Source organism: Scardinius erythrophthalmus, assembly GCF_964197995.2.
Source record: "Scardinius erythrophthalmus genome assembly, chromosome: 24".
NCBI lineage: Eukaryota > Metazoa > Chordata > Actinopteri > Cypriniformes > Leuciscidae > Scardinius > Scardinius erythrophthalmus.
In genome coordinates this window covers 215,030-240,343 of record NC_138244.1, presented here as the reverse complement: position 1 = coordinate 240,343, position 25,314 = coordinate 215,030, and the positions used below count along the sequence as shown (strand labels likewise).

At 39.8% G+C, this 25,314-nt stretch overlaps 2 protein-coding genes across 4 annotated transcripts in view; one reads left to right on the top strand and one right to left on the bottom strand.

Moving 5' to 3' along the window:
- adam10b (ADAM metallopeptidase domain 10b) overlaps nucleotides 1–3,416 on the top strand; it is a 38,384-nt gene extending 34,968 nt beyond the window's left edge. For 2 of the 3 annotated variants that reach the window (XM_081356355.1, XM_081356356.1), the window contains one exon: nucleotides 1–3,416. In XM_081356355.1, the coding sequence (XP_081212481.1) occupies nucleotides 1–215 (215 nt within the window). In that variant the 3' untranslated portion in view covers nucleotides 216–3,416. The other variant, XR_014029406.1, reaches the window with a different exon arrangement.
- lipcb (lipase, hepatic b) lies at nucleotides 3,274–25,314 on the bottom strand. The gene is made up of 9 exons (XM_081356357.1): nucleotides 25,182–25,314; nucleotides 24,820–25,016; nucleotides 22,271–22,450; nucleotides 21,632–21,749; nucleotides 15,784–16,017; nucleotides 14,907–15,152; nucleotides 14,663–14,777; nucleotides 12,070–12,288; nucleotides 3,274–3,546 (listed from the first exon to the last, which is right to left on the bottom strand). Exons 1-9 carry the CDS (start codon nucleotides 25,252–25,254, stop codon nucleotides 3,426–3,428), a joined length of 1,503 nt encoding a protein of 500 aa, XP_081212483.1. The 5' UTR covers nucleotides 25,255–25,314; the 3' UTR covers nucleotides 3,274–3,425.

The window sequence follows — 25,314 nt, the reverse complement described above, 5'->3', positions numbered from 1 at the left end:
GAACGCTGAAGAGACGACGAGCTCAACAGGCGGCTCAGCAGCAGCAGCAGCAGCAGCATCATCAGCACCTGAACCAGAACCAGCACCAGAACCAGCACGCTCACGGGCACCAGAACCAGCGGCCGGCCGCCCGTCCAGCCCAGCGCCAGCCTCAGCCTCAGCGCCACCACCGGCAGCCCCGCGAGAACTACCAGATGGGCCAGATGAGGCGCTGAGAGCCACCGGTCCACGGCCCGACTGAAGGAGTCCGACCGTGGAGCCAGGCTTTACTCCAAAGAACCACACCGGGCCGCCGCTCCTCATCATCACAGTAACGCCAGGCTTCATCCGGGATCACGCACTAAACTGGAACGCTTGACGGGAACATGTCCGGTGTCCGTAATGCTTCCGCAGACTGGAGTTTCTCTTTGGAGTAAAAACCAACCACAACTCTGTCCTTCATTCCCTCACGGAGAAGCTGCACTCCTGAGTTTGTTTTGTAATGATCGGTTTTGTTTGTTTGTTTGTTTTTGCCCTCGCGTGCCAAGGTTTACCGGGGTATTTGTAGATAGAGCGTCTCCTGTAGTCACTTCTTTCCTTTGAAAACCCTAAAGACTCAAAGTGGTTTGATATGAAAAACATCTTTTTAAGGAAGCGTGTGGAGCTTCGGCCCAAATCGTCGCCACCTGCTCGGAAAAGGACTTTTATTTTGTAAGACCAGAAATATTACGCCTTCCCTTTTCCAGACTCACGGCTGTATAGAGAAACGATATTAGCTGTATTATACGAAGATTATTTCTTCTACTGTCGATAAGAGATTTACAGTTGCAGTTTTGTTGACAACACTCAGGACTCAAAAACGCTCAAACGGAGGCGGTGGTTCAGCGCGAGGAGGACGGATCACGCGCAGCCGCCCGACGTCATTCCACCGTTTACGTGCTTCATTCTGTGTGTGTGTTTGTATATAGCTCATCTAGAATCACGTCCTCACGTCCACTGCACTTCCGGTACACACCCCAATGAGGAATGTGCATGAAGATCTTGATTTTAATGTGTGTGTTTGTGTGTGTTAGCGGTACAACCATGAAGATGAAGATCATGATCGTTTCTGTGGAAGCCTCTGTCCGCCACGGAATAAAAGATTAAAAAAGCAATTGCAACTTTCTCTTGCAATTCAGACTTTAAAATTTATATTGCAACTAAGATCTTTTTCCTGCAATTGCGATTCTGAACTTTTCTCACAATTCTGAATTTTTTCTCACAATTCTGACTTTTATCTGACAAGTCATAAATTTTTATTGCAAATGACTATTTTCCTGCAATTGCAATTTTCTCGCAATTACGACTTTTCACAATTTTTTTTCTTCAGAATTCTGACTTTTCTCTCAATTGCGCATTTTTATCTCTTGCAATTATGACTTTTTTTATCTCGCAATTTAGACTTTTTTTCTCGCAAATCATACATTTATATTGCAATTGAGATCTTTTTCCTGCAATTGCGATTCTGAACTTTCCTCGCAATTCTGAATTTTTTTCTCACAATTCTGCCTTTTATCTCACAATTCATAAATTTTTATTGCAAATATGACTATTTTCCTGCAATTGCAATTTTCTCGCAATTACGAGTTTTTCACAACTTTTTTTCTTCAGAATTCTGACTTTTCTATGAATTGCGTATTTTTATCTCTTGCAATTATGACTTTTTATCTCACAATTTAGACTTTTTTTTCTTGCAATTCATTCATTTATATTGCAATTAAGATCTTTTTCCTGCAATTGCGATTCTGAACTTTTCTCGCAATTCTGAATTTTTTTCTCACAATTCTGCCTTTTATCTCACAATTCATAAATTTTTATTGCAAATATGACTATTTTCCTGCAATTGCAATTTTCTCGCAATTATGACTCACAATTTTTTTTCTTCAGAATTCTGACTTTTCTTTCAATTGCGCATTTTTATCTCTTGCAATTATGACTTTTTTTTATCTCACAATTTAGACTTTTTTTTCTCGCAATTCATACATTTATATTGCAATTACAATCTTTTTCCTGCAATTGGGATTCTGAACTTTCCTCGCAATTCAGAATTTTTTTCTCGCAATTCTGCCTTTTATCTCACAATTCATACATTTTTATTGCAAATATGAATATTTTCCTGCAACTGCAATTTTCTCGCAATTCAGACTTACTCGCGATTCTGAATTTTTTCTCACAATTACAACTTTTTCACAATTTTTTTCTTAAGAATTCTGACTTTTCTCTCAATTGGGCATTTTTATCTCTTGCAATTATAACTTTATCTCGCAATTTAGACTTTTTTTTTCTCGCAATTCATACATTTGTATTGCAATTATTACCTTTTTCCTGCAATTGCGATTCAGAATTTTTCTCGCAGTTCTGACACTTTTTCTCACAGTTCACAATATTTTTCTGGCAATTCTGACTTTTTTCTAGTTATAAAGTCCTGCTTACGAGGAAAAAGTAGCAATTAACTTTTATTATTTTATTCCTTGGCAGAAACAAGCTTCCACTCATTCCAGATAACTGAAGTAACTGAAAGTGTTTTTGGGATGTTCAAATCCAGCGTTTGCTGTGAAGATCTGCTCACGTGGAATTTTACGAAATGTTGATTTGAACCCCGGTTACGATTATTCCCTGCAAATGTGTTTTAAGGTTTTAGCTGCAGTTTCCCTGTAGAGGATTCTCACGGTACTATTAACACAAAGGTTTAGTTTACAGTCCTTCAGTGGCGTCCGCTGAGACTCATCCTGATCCTCCTGCGGATGGGCGGCAGTCTCAGGTGTGTGAAGGGCCGCTCGCCGAGGGAACATCCCGCGTGGGTTTGAGGACGCTTCCCTTCATCCTCTCTGACAGAGAGCAGGACTTTGTGTCACGTCCATCTCAGCAGGTGTAAACTATGTACAGTAACTGGAGAATTTCTGTTATATTCGAAGGTACATTTTGATACTTTTCTTTTGTTCACCTCTAGACAAGAGTTTGTTGAGTCCAGGCTGGCCGCCGAGCCACATCTGGTTCTTCTTTTCCATACTGCCGTCTGCCATGAAGAAACAAAGCGGCGCTTCGGTGGTTTTGCGGCGGCCTGGACTGGAGGACATCTGAATATTTGCCTGTATTTGACTTTTAATTTTTACGTAGTCTTGGTGAAATTTCATAGAGGAAAAGTGCACTGAAAAAAAAAAAGTCTTAATTGAGTCCAAATGTTGTAGGTGAAAATAGGCCGAACACTAAAATTGAGGAACGAATGAACAAAAAAGATTAATACTGCTGTCTGTTAATGTTCACTGTGTTTTATACAGTACCTAAATTTTTGTTCACTTTGAACATTTTTACGTAACATTTCAAAACGTATTGTGCAAAGAGATGTAATTTTTTTGGAGTACTTGAAATGCATTAATAAAAAGACTGGGTTGAATGGCTGTGAGTCTTTATGTCTGTGTCTCCGTCCTCTGAGCGTTTGCCATCGACGAGGATCTGCAGCGTTTGAACTCCTGCTCCTCTGAGGCCTTCAGAAGCGTGACTTCACTGGAAACACCACAGAACCACATCCTGCACAGAGATCAGACACCACACACTCCTCTCAGTTATTTCATTAGATCACACCACAAACTCCACTCAGTCCTTTCACTGATAGATCAGATACCACACACTCCACTCAGTCCTTTCACTGATAGATCAGATACCACACACTCCACTCAGTCCTTTCATTAGATCAGACACCACACACTCCTCTCAGTCCTTTCACTGATAGATCAGACACCACACACTCCACTCAGCCCTTTCACTGATAGATCAGACACCACACACTCCTCTCAGTCCTTTCACTGATAGATCAGATACCACACACTCCACTCAGTCCTTTCACTGATAGATCAGACACCACACACTCCACTCAGTCCTTTCACTGATAGATCAGACACCACACACTCCACTCAGCCCTTTCACTGATAGATCAGAGACCACACACTCCTCTCAGTCCTTTCACTGATAGATCAGACACCACACACTCCACTCAGCCCTTTCATTAGATCAGACACCACACACTCCACTCAGTCCTTTCATTAGATCAGACACCACACACTCCACTCAGTCCTTTCACTGATAGATCAGACACCACACACTCCACTCAGCCCTTTGACTGATAGATCAGACACCACACACTCCACTCAGCCCTTTCACTGATAGATCAGACACCACACACTCCTCTCAGTCCTTTCATTAGATCAGACACCACACACTCCACTCAGTCCTTTCATTAGATCAGACACCACACACTCCACTCAGTCCTTTCACTGATAGATCAGAGACCACACACTCCTCTCAGTCCTTTCACTGATAGATCAGACACCACACACTCCACTCAGCCCTTTCATTAGATCAGACACCACACACTCCACTCAGTCCTTTCATTAGATCAGACACCACACACTCCACTCAGTCCTTTCACTGATAGATCAGACACCACACACTCCACTCAGCCCTTTGACTGATAGATCAGACACCACACACTCCACTCAGCCCTTTCATTAGATCAGACACCACACACTCCACTCAGTCCTTTCATTAGATCAGACACCACACACTCCACTCAGTCCTTTCACTGATAGATCAGACACCACACACTCCACTCAGCCCTTTGACTGATAGATCAGACACCACACACTCCACTCAGCCCTTTCACTGATAGATCAGACACCACACACTCCTCTCAGTCCTTTCATTAGATCAGACACCACACACTCCACTCAGTCCTTTCATTAGATCAGACACCACACACTCCACTCAGTCCTTTCACTGATAGATCAGACACCACACACTCCACTCAGTCCTTTCACTGATAGATCAGACACCACACACTCCACTCAGTCCTTTCATTAGATCAGACACCACACACTCCACTCAGTCCTTTCACTGATAGATCAGACACCACACACTCCACTCAGCCCTTTGACTGATAGATCAGACACCACACACTCCACTCAGTCCTTTCACTGATAGATCAGACACCACACACTCCACTCAGCCCTTTGACTGATAGATCAGACACCACACACTCCACTCAGCCCTTTCACTGATAGATCAGACACCACACACTCCACTCAGTCCTTTCATTAGATCAGACACCACACACTCCACTCAGTCCTTTCACTGATAGATCAGACACCACACACTCCACTCAGTCCTTTCACTGATAGATCAGACACCACACACTCCACTCAGTCCTTTCACTGATAGATCAGACACCACACACTCCACTCAGCCCTTTGACTGATAGATCAGACACCACACACTCCACTCAGTCCTTTCACTGATAGATCAGACACCACACACTCCACTCAGTCCTTTCACTGATAGATCAGACACCACACACTCCTCTCAGTCCTTTCACTGATAGATCAGACACCACACACTCCACTCAGTCCTTTCATTAGATCAGACACCACACACTCCACTCAGTCCTTTCATTAGATCAGACACCACACACTCCACTCAGTCCTTTCATTAGATCAGACACCACACACTCCTCTCAGTCCTTTCATTAGATCAGACACCACACACTCCACTCAGTCCTTTGACTGATAGATCAGACACCACACACTCCACTCAGCCATTTCACTGATAGATCAGACACCACACACTCCTCTCAGTCCTTTCATTAGATCAAACACCACACACTCCTCTCAGTCCTTTCATTAGATCAGACACCACACACTCCACTCAGTCCTTTCATTAGATCAGACACCACACACTCCTCAGTCCTTTAATTAGATCAAACACCACACACTCCTCTCAGTCCTTTCATTACATCAGACACCACACACTCCACTCAGTCCTTTCATTAGATCAAACACCACACACTGCACTCAGTCCTTTCACTGATAGATCAGACACCACACACTTCTCTCAGTCCTTTCATTAGATCAAACACCACACACTCCTCTCAGTCCTTTCATTAGATCAGACACCACACACTCCACTCAGTCCTTTGACTGATAGATCAGACACCACACACTCCACTCAGCCCTTTCACTGATAGATCAGACACCACACACTCCTCTCAGCCCTTTCACTGATAGATCAGACACCACACACTCCTCAGTCCTTTAATTAGATCAAACACCACACACTCCTCTCAGTCCTTTCATTAGATCAGACACCACACACTGCACTCAGTCCTTTCACTGATAGATCAGACACCACACACTTCTCTCAGTCCTTTCATTAGATCAGACAACACACACTCCACTCAGTCCTTTGACTGATAGATCAGACACCACACACTCCACTCAGTCCTTTGACTGATAGATCAGACACCACACACTCCACTCAGCCCTTTCACTGATAGATCAGACACCACACACTCCACTCAGCCCTTTCACTGATAGATCAGACACCACACACTCCTCAGTCCTTTAATTAGATCAAACACCACACACTCCTCTCAGTCCTTTCATTAGATCAGACACCACACACTCCACTCAGTCCTTTCATTAGATCAAACACCACACACTGCACTCAGTCCTTTCACTGATAGATCAGACACCACACACTTCTCTCAGTCCTTTCATTAGATCAAACACCACACACTCCTCTCAGTCCTTTCATTAGATCAGACACCACACACTCCACTCAGTCCTTTGACTGATAGATCAGACACCACACACTCCACTCAGCCCTTTCACTGATAGATCAGACACCACACACTCCACTCAGCCCTTTCACTGATAGATCAGACACCACACACTCCTCTCAGTCCTTTCATTAGATCAGACACCACACACTCCACTCAGTCCTTTCACTGATAGATCAGACACCACACACTCCTCTCAGTCCTTTCATTAGATCAGACACCACACACTCCCCTCAGTCCTTTGACTGATAGATCAGACACCACACACTCCACTCAGCCCTTTCACTGATAGATCAGACACCACACACTCCACTCAGCCCTTTCACTGATAGATCAGACACCACACACTCCTCAGTCCTTTAATTAGATCAAACACCACACACTCCTCTCAGTCCTTTCATTAGATCAAACACCACACACTGCACTCAGTCCTTTCACTGATAGATCAGACACCACACACTTCTCTCAGTCCTTTCATTAGATCAAACACCACACACTCCTCTCAGTCCTTTCATTAGATCAGACACCACACACTCCACTCAGTCCTTTCATTCGATCAAACACCACACAGTCCACTCAGTCCTTTCAATGATAGATCAGACACCACACACTCCACTCAGCCCTTTCACTGATAGATCAGACACCACACACTCCACTCAGCCCTTTCACTGATAGATCATACTCCACTCAGTCCTTTCATTAGATCAGACACCACACACTCCACTCAGTCCTTTCATTAGATCAGACACCACACACTCCACTCAGTCCTTTCATTCGATCAGACACCACACACACCACTCAGTCCTTTCACTGATAGATCAGACACCACACACTCCACTCAACCAGCTGATTGATGTGGGAAGGTTTCCCGCTGTTGCTCAAGTTCATCAATAGAGGACATGTTACTCAGCGAATAAATAATCAGATTTTCAGAAAAGATCTCAACTGCTTTAATATCCATCACAGATGTACCATCACCCAAACACTAGAGTTACTGCAGTAAAATCATACATGTATATCAATCAAACTGTTACACAGTCTGTCATTTTACCCATGTAATGCATTAAACACTTTATACACCTGTTTCATTCCCTGGTCCATTTGTTTTATGAGCTTTTGTTCCACTGGGTCCAGTCATAACTTAATATTTTTGAATAAAAAAAACCCATTGTATCTGGTCCGTAACTTCTCATTAATGAGTGAATGTCTAAAAAGTTTTAAATGTTATCATGTTTTTACCATGCTATTACTTAATTTGCCCCCTTTTTATTGATTCTTTTTTTGATATTCTTTGAAAAAAGAACTACAGCAGAACCAGTGTGTTGCAAGAAAAGCTATATTTTTATAAATAACTCAGAATTTCCAACTAGGAATTTCCGACTTGGAAACTCCGACTTGGAATTTCTGATGAAGAATTTCTGACTAGGAAACTCCGACTTGGAATTTCTGATGAAGGATTTCTGACTAGGAAACTCCGACTTGGAATTTCCGACTAGGAATTTCCGACTAAGAATTCCTAGTCATAGTCTCCTAGTCAAAAATTGTTGGAAATTCTTAATCATAAATTCCAAGTCGGAAATTCCTAGTCAAAAATTCCTAGTTGGAAATTCCAAGTCGGAAATTCCAAGTCAGAAATTCCTAATTGGAAATTCTTAGTAGAAAATTTCAAGTCAGAAATTCCTAGTTGGAAATTCCAAGTCAGAAATTCCTAATTGGAAATTCCTAGTTGAAAATTCCGAGTCGGAAAATTCGTGGTTGGAAATTCTTAGTCAGAAATTCCAAATCGGAAATTCCTAGTAGAAAATTTCAAGTCAGAAATTCCTAGTAGAAAATTTCAAGTCAGAAATTCCTAGTAGAAAATTCCTTGTTGGAATTTCCATGTCTTTCTCCTAGTAAAAAATTCTGAGAAGGAAATTCCTAAACAGAGTCTCTTAGTTGAAAATTCCTAGTAGGAAATTCCGGGTTGAAAATTCCTAGTCACAGTCTCCTAGTTGAAAATTCCAAGTCGGAAATTCGCAGTCAGAAATTCCTAATGGGAAATTCCTAGTAGAAAATTCCAAGTCAGAAATTCCTAATTGGAAATTCCAAATCGGAAATTCCTAGTAGAAAATTCCAAGTCAGAAATTCCTAATTGGAAATTCCAAATCGGAAATTCCTAGTAGAAAATTTCAAGTCAGAAATTCCTAGTAGGAAATTCCTTGTTGGAATTTCCAAATCTTTCTCCTAGTAAAAAATTCTGAGAAGGAAATTTTAAGTCGGAAATTCGCAGTCAGAAATTCCAAGTGGGAAATTCCTACTAAGAAATTCCAAGTGGGAAATTCCAAGTTGAAAATTCCTAGTCAGAGTCTCCTAGTCAGAAATTCTGAGTTGGAAATTCTTAGTCGGAAATTCCTAGTAAGAAATTCCTTGTTGGAATTTTTAAGTCGTTTGTAGCATGTATAAGGTAGTGCTGGATGGCAGAGGCAGGCTAAATACACATTAATTGCGCAGACCTTAATATAAATAAATACATAATAATCAATAAAAATAAACATGAATAAGAATTATTCATGTTTCTTTTTTATTCATTTTTATCGATTGCAAAAAATAACTAATCACATTTTTTTTCTGTAATTAATTACAATGAATCGCCATAAAAAAACTAAAATTTTTAATATATTTTATAATGTAATAATTTCACAGGTAATCTCCAAATTAATTTTAATTAATACAAATTAATTGTAGAACCAACATAAAGACAGTATATTTTAAATATTTGTCTGAAAGGTAGGAAATATACAGAAATTGAATAAAGTTATCAAACAGTTTGGACTGCATACATTTTAATTATATATAGATAAATCCTTATTAAAGTTACAAAAGTTCTTTAGTCAAGAGCAGCAAGTGTTTTTCTCTGTTACCTTTGTTCTTTGATTAACTTTACTGGCAGAAAGCTTTATTGGCTGCTGTCACTTTAAGACCAGCCGCTTGCTGCACAACACATCTCACACATGCCTCATTCTCTCACAAATATTTGTGTTCATTTAAGACTTTATTTCACTAATTTAAGACTGCTCAGTCTGCTCTTATGAGGATACTCAACAAAACAGACATTTTGGCATAATTGCGTGTGTTAGAGTTCGTTCAACTTCAAGCCGAAAGAGAACTCGATTCTGCCGCTCAATTTGTCTGGGCTTGAATGGTTTAAAAGCATTTGCATGAATAATAGCGCATCATATAATGTAACGCCAGCCAAAGGATGACAGAAAAAACAGATGCTGTGTTAATTGCGTTAAATATTTACCACTGAGTCTTCTCTTCCCATTTCTCCCAGTGACGCTTATTCAACTTCCCGTGTCTACTATCTGCGCAGATATCGACTGCGCAACTGGGTTGTAGATTGCCAGGTTGAGCTCACATGGGTTGAAATTTGTGTTGATAAAGTGAGTGAGTAGGATGCGTTTCATACAAGATCTGGCAACTGGACAACCTTGGAATAATATTGATGTGATGTGATTATTCATATAACGTGGTTTGGGCCATACAAATTACGGGACTTTCATGGGAGAAATAACAAAACGGGAGGGGGGCGGGAGATGGGTGTGAAATACGGGAGACTCCCGGGTAAAACAGGAGTGTTGACAGGTGTGTCCCACACACACCAATCAACAGCGCACAGTCATATTTAAAGGAAATTGGCGCAAGCTCTGCATCAAATCTCGCAATACTAGCACAAAGTCTTGCGATAACGTGAACATAGTGTGGAGCTGTGAGAAGGGAAATTAAGGCAGTGAAAATACCTGTTACACGTTCTCCTAGTCAAAAATTCTGAGTTGGAAATTCCTAGTCAGAGTCTCCTAGTTGAAAATTGGAAATTCCTAGTCAGAGTCTCCTAGTCGAAAATTGGAAATTCTTAGTAAGAAATTCCAAGTCGGAAATTCCTAGTTTGAAATTCAAAGATGGATATTCCTGGTTGGAAATTCCAAGTCGGAAATTCCAAGTTGGAAATTCCTAGTCTCCAAGGTCGAAAATTGGAAATTCTTCGTCAGAAATTCCAAGTCAGATATTCCCAGTTGGAAATTCCTAGTTGGAATTTTCAAGTCATAAATTCCTAGTAGGAGATTCCAAGTCGGAAATTACTAGTAGGAAATTCCAAGTAGAAAATTCCTAGTCGGAGTCTCATAGTCAAAAATTTTGAGTTGGAAATTCTTAGTCAGAAATTCTGAATTGGAAATTCCAAATAGGAAAAATTCCGAGTTGAAAATTCTTAGTTGGAAATCCTTAGTCAGAAATTCTTAGTCAGAAATTCCAAATCGGAAAATTCCTAGTTGGAAATTCCAAGTTGAAGTTTCCTAGTTGGAAATTCCTAGTCGGAGTTTCATAGTCAGAAAATTCCTAGTCGGAGTCTTCTAGTCAGAAATTCTGAGTTGGAAATTCTTAGTCAGAAATTCCGAGTTGGAAATTCCCAGTTGGAAATTCCTAGGTGGAATTTTCAAGTCAGAAATTCCTAGTAGGAGATTCCAAGTAGAAAATTCCTAGTCGGAGTCTCATAGTCAAAAATTTTGAGTTGGAAATTCCAAATAGGAAATTCCGAATTGGAAATTCCAAATAGGAAATTCCGAGTTGAAAATTCTTAGTCGGAAATTCTTAGTCAGAAATTCCAAGTCGGAAAATTCCTAGTTGGAAATTCCAAGTTGAAGTTTCCTAGTTGGAAATTCCTAGTCGGAGTTTCATAGTCAGAAAATTCCTAGTCGGAGTCTTCTAGTCAGAAATTCCGAGTTGGAAATTCCCAGTTGGAAATTCCTAGGTGGAATTTTCAAGTCAGAAATTCCTAGTAGGAGATTCCAAGTAGAAAATTCCTAGTCGGAGTCTCATAGTCAAAAATTTTGAGTTCGAAATTCTTAGTCAGAAATTCTGAATTGGAAATTCCAAATAGGAAATTCCGAGTTGAAAATTCTTAGTCGGAAATTCTTAGTCAGAAATTCCAAGTCGGAAAATTCCTAGTTGGAAATTCCAAGTTGAAGTTTCCTAGTTGGAAATTCCTAGTCGGAGTTTCATAGTCAGAAAATTCCTAGTCGGAGTCTTCTAGTCAGAAATTCTGAGTTGGAAATTCTTAGTCAGAAATTCCGAGTTGGAAATTCCTAGTCGGAAATTCCTAGTCAGAAATTAGAATTGGAATTTCTGACTGGGAAACTCCAACTTGGAATTTCTGACTAGGAATATCCAACTCAGAATTTCCGACTCTTTTAGACGAATTTAAACATTCTTAAACCAAGATACATTTACTGGAGAAGCAAAATGACATCGTATATTCAAATATTAAGATATTCACATGACATTTGACAGATTCACAGATATTAAGTCTTGTTTTCAGAAAAAATTATCAAATTGAAAAGATATTTATTTTTTGGTAACACTTTACAATAAGGTCTCATTCTGCTCTGAAATTCAATGAAACTCACTTTTCCTGACTCTCTCCTGATTTAATCCGGATTCTCCACACACTGAGTTCCAGGTCCTGATCGGGTCCGTTCCAGCTCATGATGTTCCTGATGTTCCTCAGCCAGTTTGACCAGACCAGCTCTCCCTTCCAGACCAGTCTGATGGAGGTCAGGTGACCCAGATCAGCGGCCACCGCAGCCAATGAGGTGAAGGCCTTCGGACTGCTGATGTCCTGATACCTGCACCACACCAGAGCTCATGATCTCAGACACACACACACACACACACACACGCACACACACACACGCACACACACACACGCACACACACACACACACACACACACACACACACACACACACGACATTGATCCAGTGATGATGACGTGTTGTTAACGACCCGCAGCAGCAGCTGATTGATTGTTTATTGACCAACAGTGCTTATATATATGGTTTTACAAAATGTATTTACTCTTGTATCAGAGGAAGTTGGCCATTGAAGGCAATATCATTTTAAAAGTCTTTTCGCACGTACCACATAAAAACAGATGTGTTTGTCTATTTACGGAGTTAAACTGTGGAATACCTTGGACTATGAACTGAAATGCTGCAAAAGTGTTTGTAAATTTAAGAATTTGTATAAGGAAAAAATACAGGAATGTTACAAGAAAAATTATGACTAACACGCTTAAAATGATGATAATTAAGTGTAAAGATAGGTATTACTGAAAATGTTTGGTGTTTGGGGTGAGGATTGGGGTTGATCCATTCAGAAAGCAGCTGTTTTTTATTTATTTTTTTATGTGCACAAATAAGTGACGGTACCATAAGATTTTCTTCTTCCTGTTCCTTTTTTTCTCTTGTTCATGCACGTTATGAATCAATGAATGAATGAATGAATGAATGAATGAATAAACATTTCTGTATGACTTGTGCAAATAAATAAATAAACATTAAAGTTCTTCAGCGTGAATCAACGTTAGGTTACTGCAGTTCTCTAACTCGCCGTCTGATTGTGACAGGAGTGCAAACAGGATTCCTTCTGTCTCTGATTGACAGTTCAGATGTTTTATCAAGTAAAAGTCTTGAGTTTAATTGTACAAACGTCCTCCTTCAGCCCGAGCTTCTCGTGTCTTTCTGCTGTCAAATCTGACCTGATTTTATCAAGTAAACGCAAGAATAACTTCGATATTGTTCGTAATATTTCAGCTGAACTGAAGCATGTTTACTTGATTATCCAGATATTATATATTATAAAAATCATGAGTATTAAAAATTATCATCAGGCTTTTAAGGAAGCTCATCTCTCAATCATCATCATCATATTGCATTATGTATTAAAACTACAGAGATTTGATCATAAAACTAAAGCTTTTAAATATGATCTAACTAAGACATATTATTGGCAGATCTTGATATTTATTTGCATTTTATGTATCTGTTATTCAGTTGTAAAGATTTCATTGATTTACATTACAAGCATCAGAATTTCATCACTTTTTGTCCATATAAATATCAGCATCTGCAGAAAACTAAAGTTCCTATAAATAAAATTGAGCTGTTTTTTTTCCTCCATAAAAGCCTGATGTATCAAATATGATGCAAAACATAAAACACTTATGCATACTTATTTAGGGGGATTTTCTTTTAAATTTAGTCTAAAGCTTCAATAAACTGCTCCATTGTTTCCCCATGCTATTATTCCCAGGTCCGGCTGTACAGGGAGCATGTGAATGTGCAGTGGTGCTGTGGACTCACAGGGTGAGGGGAAGGTCTCGGCTCAGTCGACTAATGTTCTTCAGTGTGTACTAGACTAATGTTCTTCAGTGTGTACTAGACTAATGTTCTTCAGTGTGTACTAGACTAATGTTCTTCAGTGTGTACTAGACTAATGTTCTTCAGTGTGTACTAGACTAATGTTCTTCAGTGTGTACTAGACTAATGTTCTTCAGGCTGTACAGGGAGCATGTGAATGTGCAGTGGTGCTGTGGACTCACAGGGTGAGGGGAAGGTCTCGGCTCAGTCGACTAATGTTCTTCAGTGTGTACTAGACTAATGTTCTTCAGTGTGTACTAGACTAATGTTCTTCAGTGTGTACTAGACTAATGTTCTTCAGTGTGTACTAGACTAATGTTCTTCAGTGTGTACTAGACTAATGTTCTTCAGTGTGTACTAGACTAATGTTCTTCAGTGTGTACTAGACTAATGTTCTTCAGTGTGTACTAGACTAATGTTCTTCAGGCTGTACAGGGAGCATGTGAATGTGCAGTGGTGTTGTGGACTCACAGGGTGAGGGGAAGGTCTCAGCTCAGTCGACTAATGTTCTTCAGTGTGTACTAGACTAATGTTCTTCAGTGTGTACTAGACTAATGTTCTTCAGTGTGTACTAGACTAATGTTCTTCAGGCTGTACAGGGAGCATGTGAATGTGCAGTGGTGCTGTGGACTCACAGGGTGAGGGGAAGGTCTCGGCTCAGTCGACTAATGTTCTTCAGTGTGTACTAGACTAATGTTCTTCAGTGTGTACTAGACTAATGTTCTTCAGTGTGTACTAGACTAATGTTCTTCAGGCTGTACAGGGAGCATGTGAATGTGCAGTGGTGCTGTGGACTCACAGGGTGAGGGGAAGGTCTCGGCTCAGTCCCCGGGTCCCGTTGAGCGAGAGGAGCAGCGAGGTCTTGACCGGCTCCATCAGGTTCGTCAGCTGGACTCGGATCTGGTAGTGAAACACTGCGGGAGAGTGAAGAGAGTGTCTGTTCGCTATATATAAACACCTTCTCCTTTAGCCTCCCCTGCTGTTTTATCCAGACGCTCGTCTAGACTCAAACCTGGGCCACAAGCACCAGCGCATTAACTGACCTTTATAGGGCGCTTCTGGGCCGGTTTTGAGGTACAGGCCTTTGGCGTTCCTGCCCGCGCGCTCTTGCCGCACATCGTAGCCTAGCGTGTTGCAGCGCATCTGTTTGCAGTCCAGACACTGGCCTTTGTTGAAGGTGCTGTCGTCATGGCAACGGTAGCCTATTATGGGCTGGCTGGTGTTGATCAGGGAGTCGGTGAAGAGTTTCACTGCGCGCTCGTGGGCACATTTGATGGTCTTAGGAACACCTACAAAAACACCATGAGTCATTTTAATGACAGTTTGGTCAAGAGTAGAATATGCACTTTTAAAATAGTATGTGAAACTGCTTTATTTAGTATGCTACATGATGCCTTGCCTATAGGGATTGTTCACACTGAACGAGTCTGTCCTATTTTGAATCATTGGGTTTATATAAATATGACTAGATGGATGGACCCAAGTGTTTGAGTTTATGTGTATATATTTTCATATACATCCATCCATCCATCTTCTTCCGCTTATTTTCATATATATTAGGAAATTAATCAATAAAAACTTTATCTGGACAATAACTTTATTCTAGAGCTGCTGTAAAGCCTAAACAATCTCTGTTACTGTAATCTCCTGTTATCACTGTAAAGCTGCTGTGAGACATCTATTTTGTTAAAAGCGCTGTATAAATTAAGATGACTTGACTTCATTTTAATTATTAATTGTAATTTAAATTTAATTTAAAGCTTATCATCACCAAGACAAATTCCTTGTGTAATTCCAAACTGGCAATATCTGGAGACCCCTGAGGACAAGAACACGTCCAGGTCGAACGGCCCCTTCTGTTGCATGTTCGCTTCATCATCTTATAGCAGCAATATTCCCCCACACGTGTCGGTTCGGTACCTTGCAGGCCGTACTGGAAGACGTTACTGTAAATGTCGAGCATCTTGCATCCGGGCTGAAAGGATCCTCCGTTGGGATAGAAGTCCACATGCGCGACGCTCTGCTTGATTCCCACTCCCGGCATGATGCTGGACTTGGTGAAGGTGTGGATGGCGTCCACAAACTGAGCGTCGTCCGGAGACAGTCTGTCGAACGCCGGCAAACCTTCGAAGTGCGGCCCGGCCGGATCCAGACCTGCGTCACACAACACACATCAGTGTGTACTAGACTAACGTTCATCAGTGTGTACTAGACTAACGTTCATCAGTGTGTACTAGACTAATGTTCATCAGTGTGTACTAGACTAACGTTCATCAGTGTGTACTAGACTAACGTTCATCAGTGTGTACTAGACTAATGTTCATCAGTGTGTACTAGACTAATGTTCATCAGTGTGTACTAGACTAATGTTCATCAGTGTGTACTAGACTAATGTTCATCAGTGTGTAGACTAATGTTCATCAGTGTGTACTAGACTAATGTTCATCAGTGTGTACTAGACTAATGTTCATCAGTGTGTACTAGACTAATGTTCATCAGTGTGTACTAGACTAATGTTCATCAGTGTGTACTAGACTAATGTTCATCAGTGTGTAGACTAATGTTCATCAGTGTGTACTAGACTAATGTTCATCAATGTGTAGACTAATGTTCATCAGTGTGTACTAGACTAATGTTCATCAATGTGTAGACTAATGTTCATCAGTGTGTAGACTAATGTTCATCAGTGTGTAGACTAATGTTCATCAGTGTGTAGACTAATGTTCATCAGTGTGTAGACTAATGTTCATCAGTGTGTACAAGAATAATGTTCATCAGTGTGTACTAGACTAATGTTCATCAGTGTGTACTAGACTAATGTTCATCAGTGTGTAGACTAATGTTCATCAGTGTGTACTAGACTAATGTTCATCAGTGTGTACTAGACTAATGTTCATCAGTGTGTACTAGACTAATGTTCATCAGTGTGTAGACTAATGTTCATCAGTGTGTACTAGACTAATGTTCATCAGTGTGTAGACTAATGTTCATCAGTGTAAACTAATGTTCATCAGTGTGTACTAGACTAATGTTCATCAGTGTGTACTAGACTAATGTTCATCAGTGTGTAGACTAATGTTCTTCAGTGTGTACTAGACTAATGTTCATCAGTGTGTAGACTAATGTTCATCAGTGTAGACTAATGTTCATCAGTGTGTACTAGACTAATGTTCATCAGTGTGTACTAGACTAATGTTCTTCAGTGTGTACTAGACTAATGTTCATCAGTGTGTACTAGACTAATGTTCTTCAGTGTGTACTAGACTAATGTTCATCAGTGTGTACTAGACTAATGTTCTTCAGTGTGTACTAGACTAATGTTCATCAGTGTGTAGACTAATGTTCATCAGTGTGTACTAGACTAATGTTCTTCAGTGTGTACTAGACTAATGTTCATCAGTGTGTAGACTAATGTTCATCAGTGTGTACTAGACTAATGTTCATCAGTGTGTAGACTAATGTTCATCAGTGTGTACTAGACTAATGTTCATCAGTGTGTAGACTAATGTTCATCAGTGTGTACTAGACTAATGTTCATCAGTGTGTAGACTAATGTTCATCAGTGTGTAGACTAATGTTCATCAGTGTGTAGACTAATGTTCTTCAGTGTGTACTAGACTAATGTTCATCAGTGTGTACTAGACTAATGTTCATCAGTGTGTAGACTGATGTTCATCAGTGTGTGTAGACTAATGTTCATCAGTGTGTACTAGACTAATGTTCATCAGTGTGTAGACTAATGTTCATCAGTGTGTACTAGACTAATGTTCATCAGCGTGAACTAGACTAATGTTCATCAGTGTGTACACTAATGTTCATCAGTGTGTAGACTAATGTTCATCAGTGTGTACTAGACTAATGTTCATCAGTGTGTACTAGACTAATGTTCATCAGTGTGTACTAGACTAATGCTCATCAGTGTGTAGACTAATGTTCATCAGCGTGTACTAGACTAATGTTCATCAGTGTGTACTAGACTAATGTTCATCAGTGTGTAGACTAATGTTCATCAGTGTGTACTAGACTAATGTTCATCAGTGTGTACTAGACTAATGTTCATCAGTGTGTAGACTAATGTTCATCAGTGTGTACTAGACTAATGTTCATCAGTGTGTAGACTAATGTTCATCAGTGTGTACTAGACTAATGTTCATCAGTGTGTAGACTAATGTTCATCAGTGTGTACTAGAATAATGTTCTTCAGTGTGTACTAGACTAATGTTCATCAGTGTGTACTAGAATAATGTTCTTCAGTGTGTACTAGACTAATGTTCATCAGTGTGTACTAGACTAATGTTCATCAGTGTGTACTAGACTAATATTCATCAGTGTGTAGACTAATGTTCATCAGTGTGTACTAGACTAATGTTCATCAGTGTGTAGACTAATGTTCATCAGTGTGTACTAGACTAATGTTCATCAGCGTGTACTAGACTAATGTTCATCAGTGTGTACTAGACTAATGTTCATCAGTGTGTACACTAATGTTCATCATTGTGTAGACTAATGTTCATCAGTGTGTACTAGACTAATGTTCATCAGTGTGTACTAGACTGATGTTCATCAGTGTGTAGACTAATGTTCATCAGTGTGTACTAGAATAATGTTTTTCAGTGTGTACTAGACTAATGTTCATCAGTGTGTACTAGACTGATGTTCATCATTGTGTAGACTAATGTTCATCAGTGTGTACTAGAATAATGTTTTTCAGTGTGTACTAGACTAATGTTCATCAGTGTGTAGACTAATGTTCATCAGCGTGTACTAGACTAATGTTCATCAGTGTGTACTAGACTAATATTCATCAGTGTGTACTAGACTAATGTTCTTCAGTGTGTACTAGACTAATGTTCATCAGTGTGTACTAGACTGATGTTCATCAGTGTGTACTAGACTAATGTTCATCAGTGTGTACTAGACTAATGTTCTTCAGTGTGTACTAGACTAATGTTCATCAGTGTGTACTAGACTGATGTTCATCAGTGTGTACTAGACTAATGTTCATCAGTGTGTACTAGACTAATGTTCTTCAGTGTGTACTAGACTAATGTTCATCAGTGTGTACTAGACTAATGTTCATCAGTGTGTACTAGACTAATGTTCATCAGTGTGTACTAGACTAATGTTCTTCAAGACAGGCTTTGATGTTGGCTTGAGAAAGCCTGACTAGAACGTTTGAACAACTTTAAAAAGCTTGAAGTTTGAAAGTTTTCACGGCAATATAGATAGATAGATCATTGCTAGCATGTTTCTAGCATTAATTAGTACATTGCTAGCATGATTTAGCATGTTGCTAACATGCTTTAGAACATTGCTAAACAGTTTCTAGCATGATTTAGCACATTGCTTGGATATTAGCAACATGTTGTTAGCATGATTTAACACATTGCTAGCATGTTTTAACCCTAAAAGGGCAAGACCGTAAAAAGTATCAGAAAATTAATTTATTGCTATTTTCCCACTTATTAGGACACAAATAATACAATTATATGATTTTTTTTTTTAAACATGGCTTTTATTTTAACGCTTATATCCCCAGGATACGTCACTCCTTTGGGGTATAAATTCAGTGAACACAGAATGCTTGTTTGGCAATGCTTGTTACAACATTTTAGCCATTCTCTCATAACTTAAAGTAAACATTCTTTGTAAAATTCTGTTGAACAATAAGTATAATGCCTATTTATATTAGCCTACTGTATCATGTTTAGTACGCACATTTCTAGGCCCTATAAATTATCAACATGACCAAAACCTGTTGTACACAATCTACTGCATGCCTTCTCTCTGCTGTATATATATACACATATCATATGTTAGTTAGTTAGTTAGTTAGTTAGTTAGTTAGTTAGTTAGTTAGTTAGTTAGTTAGTTTGTTTGTTTGTTTAAGTTGGCCTGTAGCTTCATTGGCGAAGTAGCCTAAAACTGAATTAAATGTAGCTAACTAAGTGATTAAATGATTGAATATAAACTTTGATTTAAGAGTATTAAGTACTGAATTGGTTTTCAAAAACAGGCCACAAAGTACAAAGTCTGTAGACCGCAAAGTCTATTTTATACCCTTGAAAGAGTGACGTATCCCCTGAGATACAAACATTTACAGACAGATTATAATTAATGTAAAAATTAAATTCATAAAATGTCAATATTAACGTAATAAGTTAATGCTTAACAACTTTTTAAACATGTCAGTCCCCTCCAAATATTGTACAAATGTGCATTTGATCAACTTTTATCTGAAGGTGAGTAGATTTCCCACTACAGCGGGTCATGTTGTAAATGCTGCCCGTTAAACAGAGAATGTATGAACGAAGTCACCAGATCTAAATATTCACAACAAACACCCTTTCAACATGAAAGCAAGAAATGAGACCTACACTTTCCCTGCCTCTCCCCAAACCTCGCAAATGTCTGTATACCACAGGATTTAAAAACATTTTTAGAGTTAACATGAATAAGCATAATTGTTAGCATGATTATTAGCATGTTTCTAGCATGATTTAGCAGTTTTAAGAACCGTATTTTTTAGGAAACCGGGTTAGTCGGATTAAGTAGAAAATATAGAGCAGACTGAAGGTCTCAAGTTTTGTGTTTGTAGTTTGAAAGCCCAGGAGGAGTAAAGCCTGAAGTACACTTTGTTTTTTACTCGTATGCTAGTGCGTACAGTCGAACACGTAGCCTTGCAAAGTATTCTCCATTTGATAGGTGTGCACGAACACAGCTGGTTGACACTTTAGAAATGTTTCATCTTTATCTCCAGAGGTCATGACCGATAAAAAATGTCTTTTCTTTTATTCTATTCTTTTAAAGCGGTGGTATAATGCCCTCTTCACAAGATGTAAAGTAAGTCTCTGATGTGTGTGTGTGTGTGTGAAGCTTTAGCTCTAAATACCCCACAGATATTTTATATAGCATGTTAATATTGTCACTTTTTTAAGGGTGCAATGCAAATGAGCTGCTGCTCCCGGCGCAGAGGGCGGAGCTTCAAGAGCTCGTGTCCTCTTACCTCACACACACATGCACTGAAAATTTCAAAAACTTTTAGTCTTTTATGTTCAAACCGGAGTCAGACAGAGATGGAGAGCTCAAGAAGAAGTGACAACATGAAGAGCAACAGGATATTTCTGAACGGTTAGTTGATGAATTTATGTAGATTATGTTTAGTTATCATTAGTCATTGATTAGCATATTCTGTCATGATAATCTATAAATCGCGTTTCCGGGGGGCGGGGTTTATGTAAATTGTAGGGTTGGTGATGTCACTAACGGAGGAGGAATGTGGTGTAGTCTCTACCAGCCGTTTGTTGTAATCCTTAAAAAGTGATTTCTGTAAAAGCAAATATCTCCCTTTGCTTTGAACTTTGAGCATTGTAACACTGCAGATGTTGTTTATGATCAAACAGCAACATTACACACTAACTAAAGTTAGAAAAGTCAAATCATAATCAACCACCCCTTTAAACAAGCATTTGTCAATGGCTTCCTCAAGATAACATAATGAGCATCAGATTAGGATGTTTAGCTCTTTAATTGGTCTTAATTATCTTTATACACATGTGTTTCAGTGTGGCTGATTTAACAGTTTTCATCAGAAGTTGTTGGAGAACACGGCTCTCTTTCTACTCTGAATGGGAAGTTTCAGACTGAATGATGTTAAGAGCTTCTCTTGTTAATTCTCCTGATGCACGCTGGAAGATCGTCCTGTTAACATGATCAGTGGTCAGATGGCGGTACTGACTCTGATGTGTGTGTTTGCCTTCTTCATTACCAGTAATGCGTCCCACTTTCCTGCGTCCTCTGAAATGGCTCCCCGCAAACCCAGCCACATGCGCTCCCAGACTGTAGCCAATCAGATGGACTCGATCCAGAGAGAGATGACCAGCTTCCTGTCCAGAGAGGAAGTGGCGTTAGGACTCAAACACTTACTGATGCACAGACAGTATGGAGCCTTTTCACACTCAAAGCTTTTTATTTATTTTTTTTTTTTTAAATTCACCATGAAGTTCTTGTTTTTCAATGGAATATTGCAGTGTTTATTGTAAATGATTAATCGGTGCACATCATCATTATTGTGTTAATAATCCTGAATCAGAATAAGTTCCTCTTGCAGCATCTCTTCTCTTCTCTGATGACGAGGGCGGGGCTATAACCTGTCACTCACATGAGATCAGCCAATAGCAAACCACAACCATCCAATCATCCAATCAATTCCCCACAGACACAATCAAGCCCCGCCCACATTTGTTCTCATTCCAGAAGCATTTCATTCTCATGGGGAATTGGGAAATTATATTTGTTGTAGTTTCCCGTTCACCACTATCTAACTGTGGCGAAACCATTGAACCACCAACATGTTTAGGTTTTTATATGCGGTTTCATTCCCAGAACCATTAAAGATGGTCATTACCTCCAGCCATTGGAGCAGTGCGGCCACGTCCCGGCCCACCTGTCTGCTGTTCTTGGCTGCGATTGGATACGGCTGAAGGGCCAGAGTCCTCCAATCACTGATGAGCACGTTGACCTGCGCGAGCCGGACCTTCAGCGCAGACGCCAGATTAAAGATCCACTGCTCCATGAGTCCGTTCATCTGAGAAGAGCACAAGAATCATCATCAGCTTCTCAAAGCGCTGGACACAAAATAACCAGTACATAGAACAAGAAATAAAAAACAAAGTAAACATCAACAAGCAAATGCTTCTTTAAAAACGCTTTAAAATGTCAGGTCTGAGCTTCTCTAAATTCAAGAGAAAGAGAGTTTCAAAGAGTAGAAAGTCCTGTTCTCATAGATCTAAAGCGGGTTTGTGGAGCAGTCAACCAATGAGACTGAAGAACACAGTCTGTGATTGGGGATGTTAGGGATGTCGCCCGGATAAAAGGGCGTTACAGTAATCTATACGAGAGACAACGAATGAGTTTATCAGCTTTTCAGTAACAGAGAAGTTTAGCATAGGGCGCAATCGTGCTATATTCCTGAGGAGATAAAGTGATGCTTCAACAGTCTGGCATCAAAAATTACTCCAAGATTCCTCATTTTTCTGTGAGTCTCCAAAAGAAACATCAAAGTCTTTGTTTAAAACCCAAAGAAAACATAGTCTTTAAATGAAACATCCAAAACGCCTCTCGCTGTAAAAGTGTTCGATCAATGTTTCCAGCACGCCAAAAATCAGTCACTTTCTCGATGCCTACACACTTGAGTTGTTCAGTGTTGTGATTATGATCAATAAAATGTCTGAAGTGACATCGCGTCTTCGAATAGCTGATTTATGTTCTATTGCTAATCCTCAGTGACCTCCATGTTTTTCCGTCTAGAAACACAATTAACACATCTAGAAAATTATTAGATGAAAAATTATATTCAACTGAAAAAGTGTACAAAAAGTGTACAATCAAAAACTGTACAAATTCATGCAATTCCTCTTCACTATCTTTCCAGATGAGAAAACAGTCCTTATGCATCTACCCCAGTACTGGAATTAAAGTCCAGAAGGGTTATTGTTATAAAGTCCAGTTCATATTTACCCATGGACAAATAAGCATAACTTGGTTCCAGAATTGTGTTTTGATTGGAACAAGTGTTACAGCAGAAATCTTTAATGCTTCTGGAACTAACCCAGTCTGCAATGAATCATTATAATGCTTGCACAGTAGGGCTCAAAAAATCGAAGCAATATTTAAGAAAGCTTGTGGGAACAGAATCAAGCAAGCTGTATATTTCATGCTCGAAACCTCCCTTGAGAGAGTCTCAGAATCAAACTGTGAGAAATGAGAGAAAGAAACACCAGCAAACCAAGATGGACCAAAGAGTGAAGCCGTGTTTGCGAACATTAGCGATTTTAGAAATAAAAGCACAAAGGAAAGGAAACAAATAGTAGTTGAGAAACAGAAAAGATGGTAACAGCATTAACTTTAAGCAATCTATGTATAGTTTGGAACAAGTGTCTCGGATCTCCTTGATTGTTTACAATAGTCGGAGATATGATATGATCTTTCGGTTTTAATTAATGCTCTGTAGTCGCCTGAGTATTCTTCAAGGCTTGGTAATAGACATTTCCGCTCCATTTGTCGTTATATGGAGGAGCAGAGCGGGCGAAAGTGAGCTTGACCTTACAGCATCAAACCAATCTAGATTAGAGCAGTATCTAACTGTAGATCTTTCCCCTCCAATGATGCAGATCCCTTGAATCGTTCCCTTCCCTCCGTCTCGAGGAACTGCATGTTTGTTGACACATGAACCGAGTCGAACAGCAGCGATACGCCGCGTTCACAGGCAATAAACATGGCTAGAGGAACAGAAAGCTCACTATTGCCCTACATCATCCCAGCTGACAATATGTTCCAAGAACGTTCCCATTAAAGTATGAAAATGTTTTCTGAACGGTCAAAACATCCTGTTTCTTAAATGTTTTAGAAGTTTTTTCTTGGTTGTGAATGTTGAGGAAACATTCCATTTCTTCACACATTATGGGAATGTCACTTATGAATGTTCTCTGAACGCTCTGAAACTAGTAACATTTAAAAAAACGTTAGACGAATGTCCAACTAAACGTTTAAAGTAAAAAAGATTTTTTGTGCTAACGTTTTGAGAACATTACCCAGCAAGCAATTTTGCATATAAAAGACGTCTAATAGCCGTCCGAACACATCCCTGAGTCTAGGCTAAAACAAGGCAGAATTAGGGTTGTCAGTGAAAATGTAATAGACGTCTAACGATAGCCCAAGAATAGACTAGATATGAACGCATCATTTGCTTACATGATGGAATATCAAACATCTCGCAAGTTATATTGGAAAAACAACATGTAACCAAATTCAAGGTTATTTTGCCTTAAATTGGGTCTATAGTTAACCTAGATGGAGAAATGACGGCTATTGCTTGCTGGGTATGAATGAACATTATATTAATTTTACTGTAAGACTTGAGAGGGAAGAAACTCTGATGATGTTTCTGTGCCGTACCGTCCAGCCGTGTATAATGAGCACCAGAGGAAGGCTTGAGTTGTATCTGCATCTCTGGAGGCTTTCGGAGCGGAACGGGACCAGGGCGCAGGTCTCCTCAAACACCGAACCCTCGGCGTACAGATGGAAGCTGGACTTCAGCAGCGTCTTCACTGGAGTCTTCACTGGCGTCTTCACTGGCGTCTTCCCTGGAGCCTCTAGAAAGAAAGCCAGATGTGTAACTGCAGCTTTCAACTCTTTCCATGGCAAACCTTCAAAGAGCCTCTCTGAGAACATGCAATTACAGAGTGAGGTTCAGTGTGTCAGACTAAAATAAGAGCTGCGTGTGCCGGTCCGTGGTTCAGGACTCGAGATCTTCTTACCTGTGGTGTTGGAGTCTCCTCTCACAGAGCCGGTGAACACACACATGAGGAGTAAAGCGCTCAGGACTCTCATGATCAACACAGGATCCGCTTCTGCTCTTCTGCGGGAGTCTGAAGAAATACTCAAGGTAGA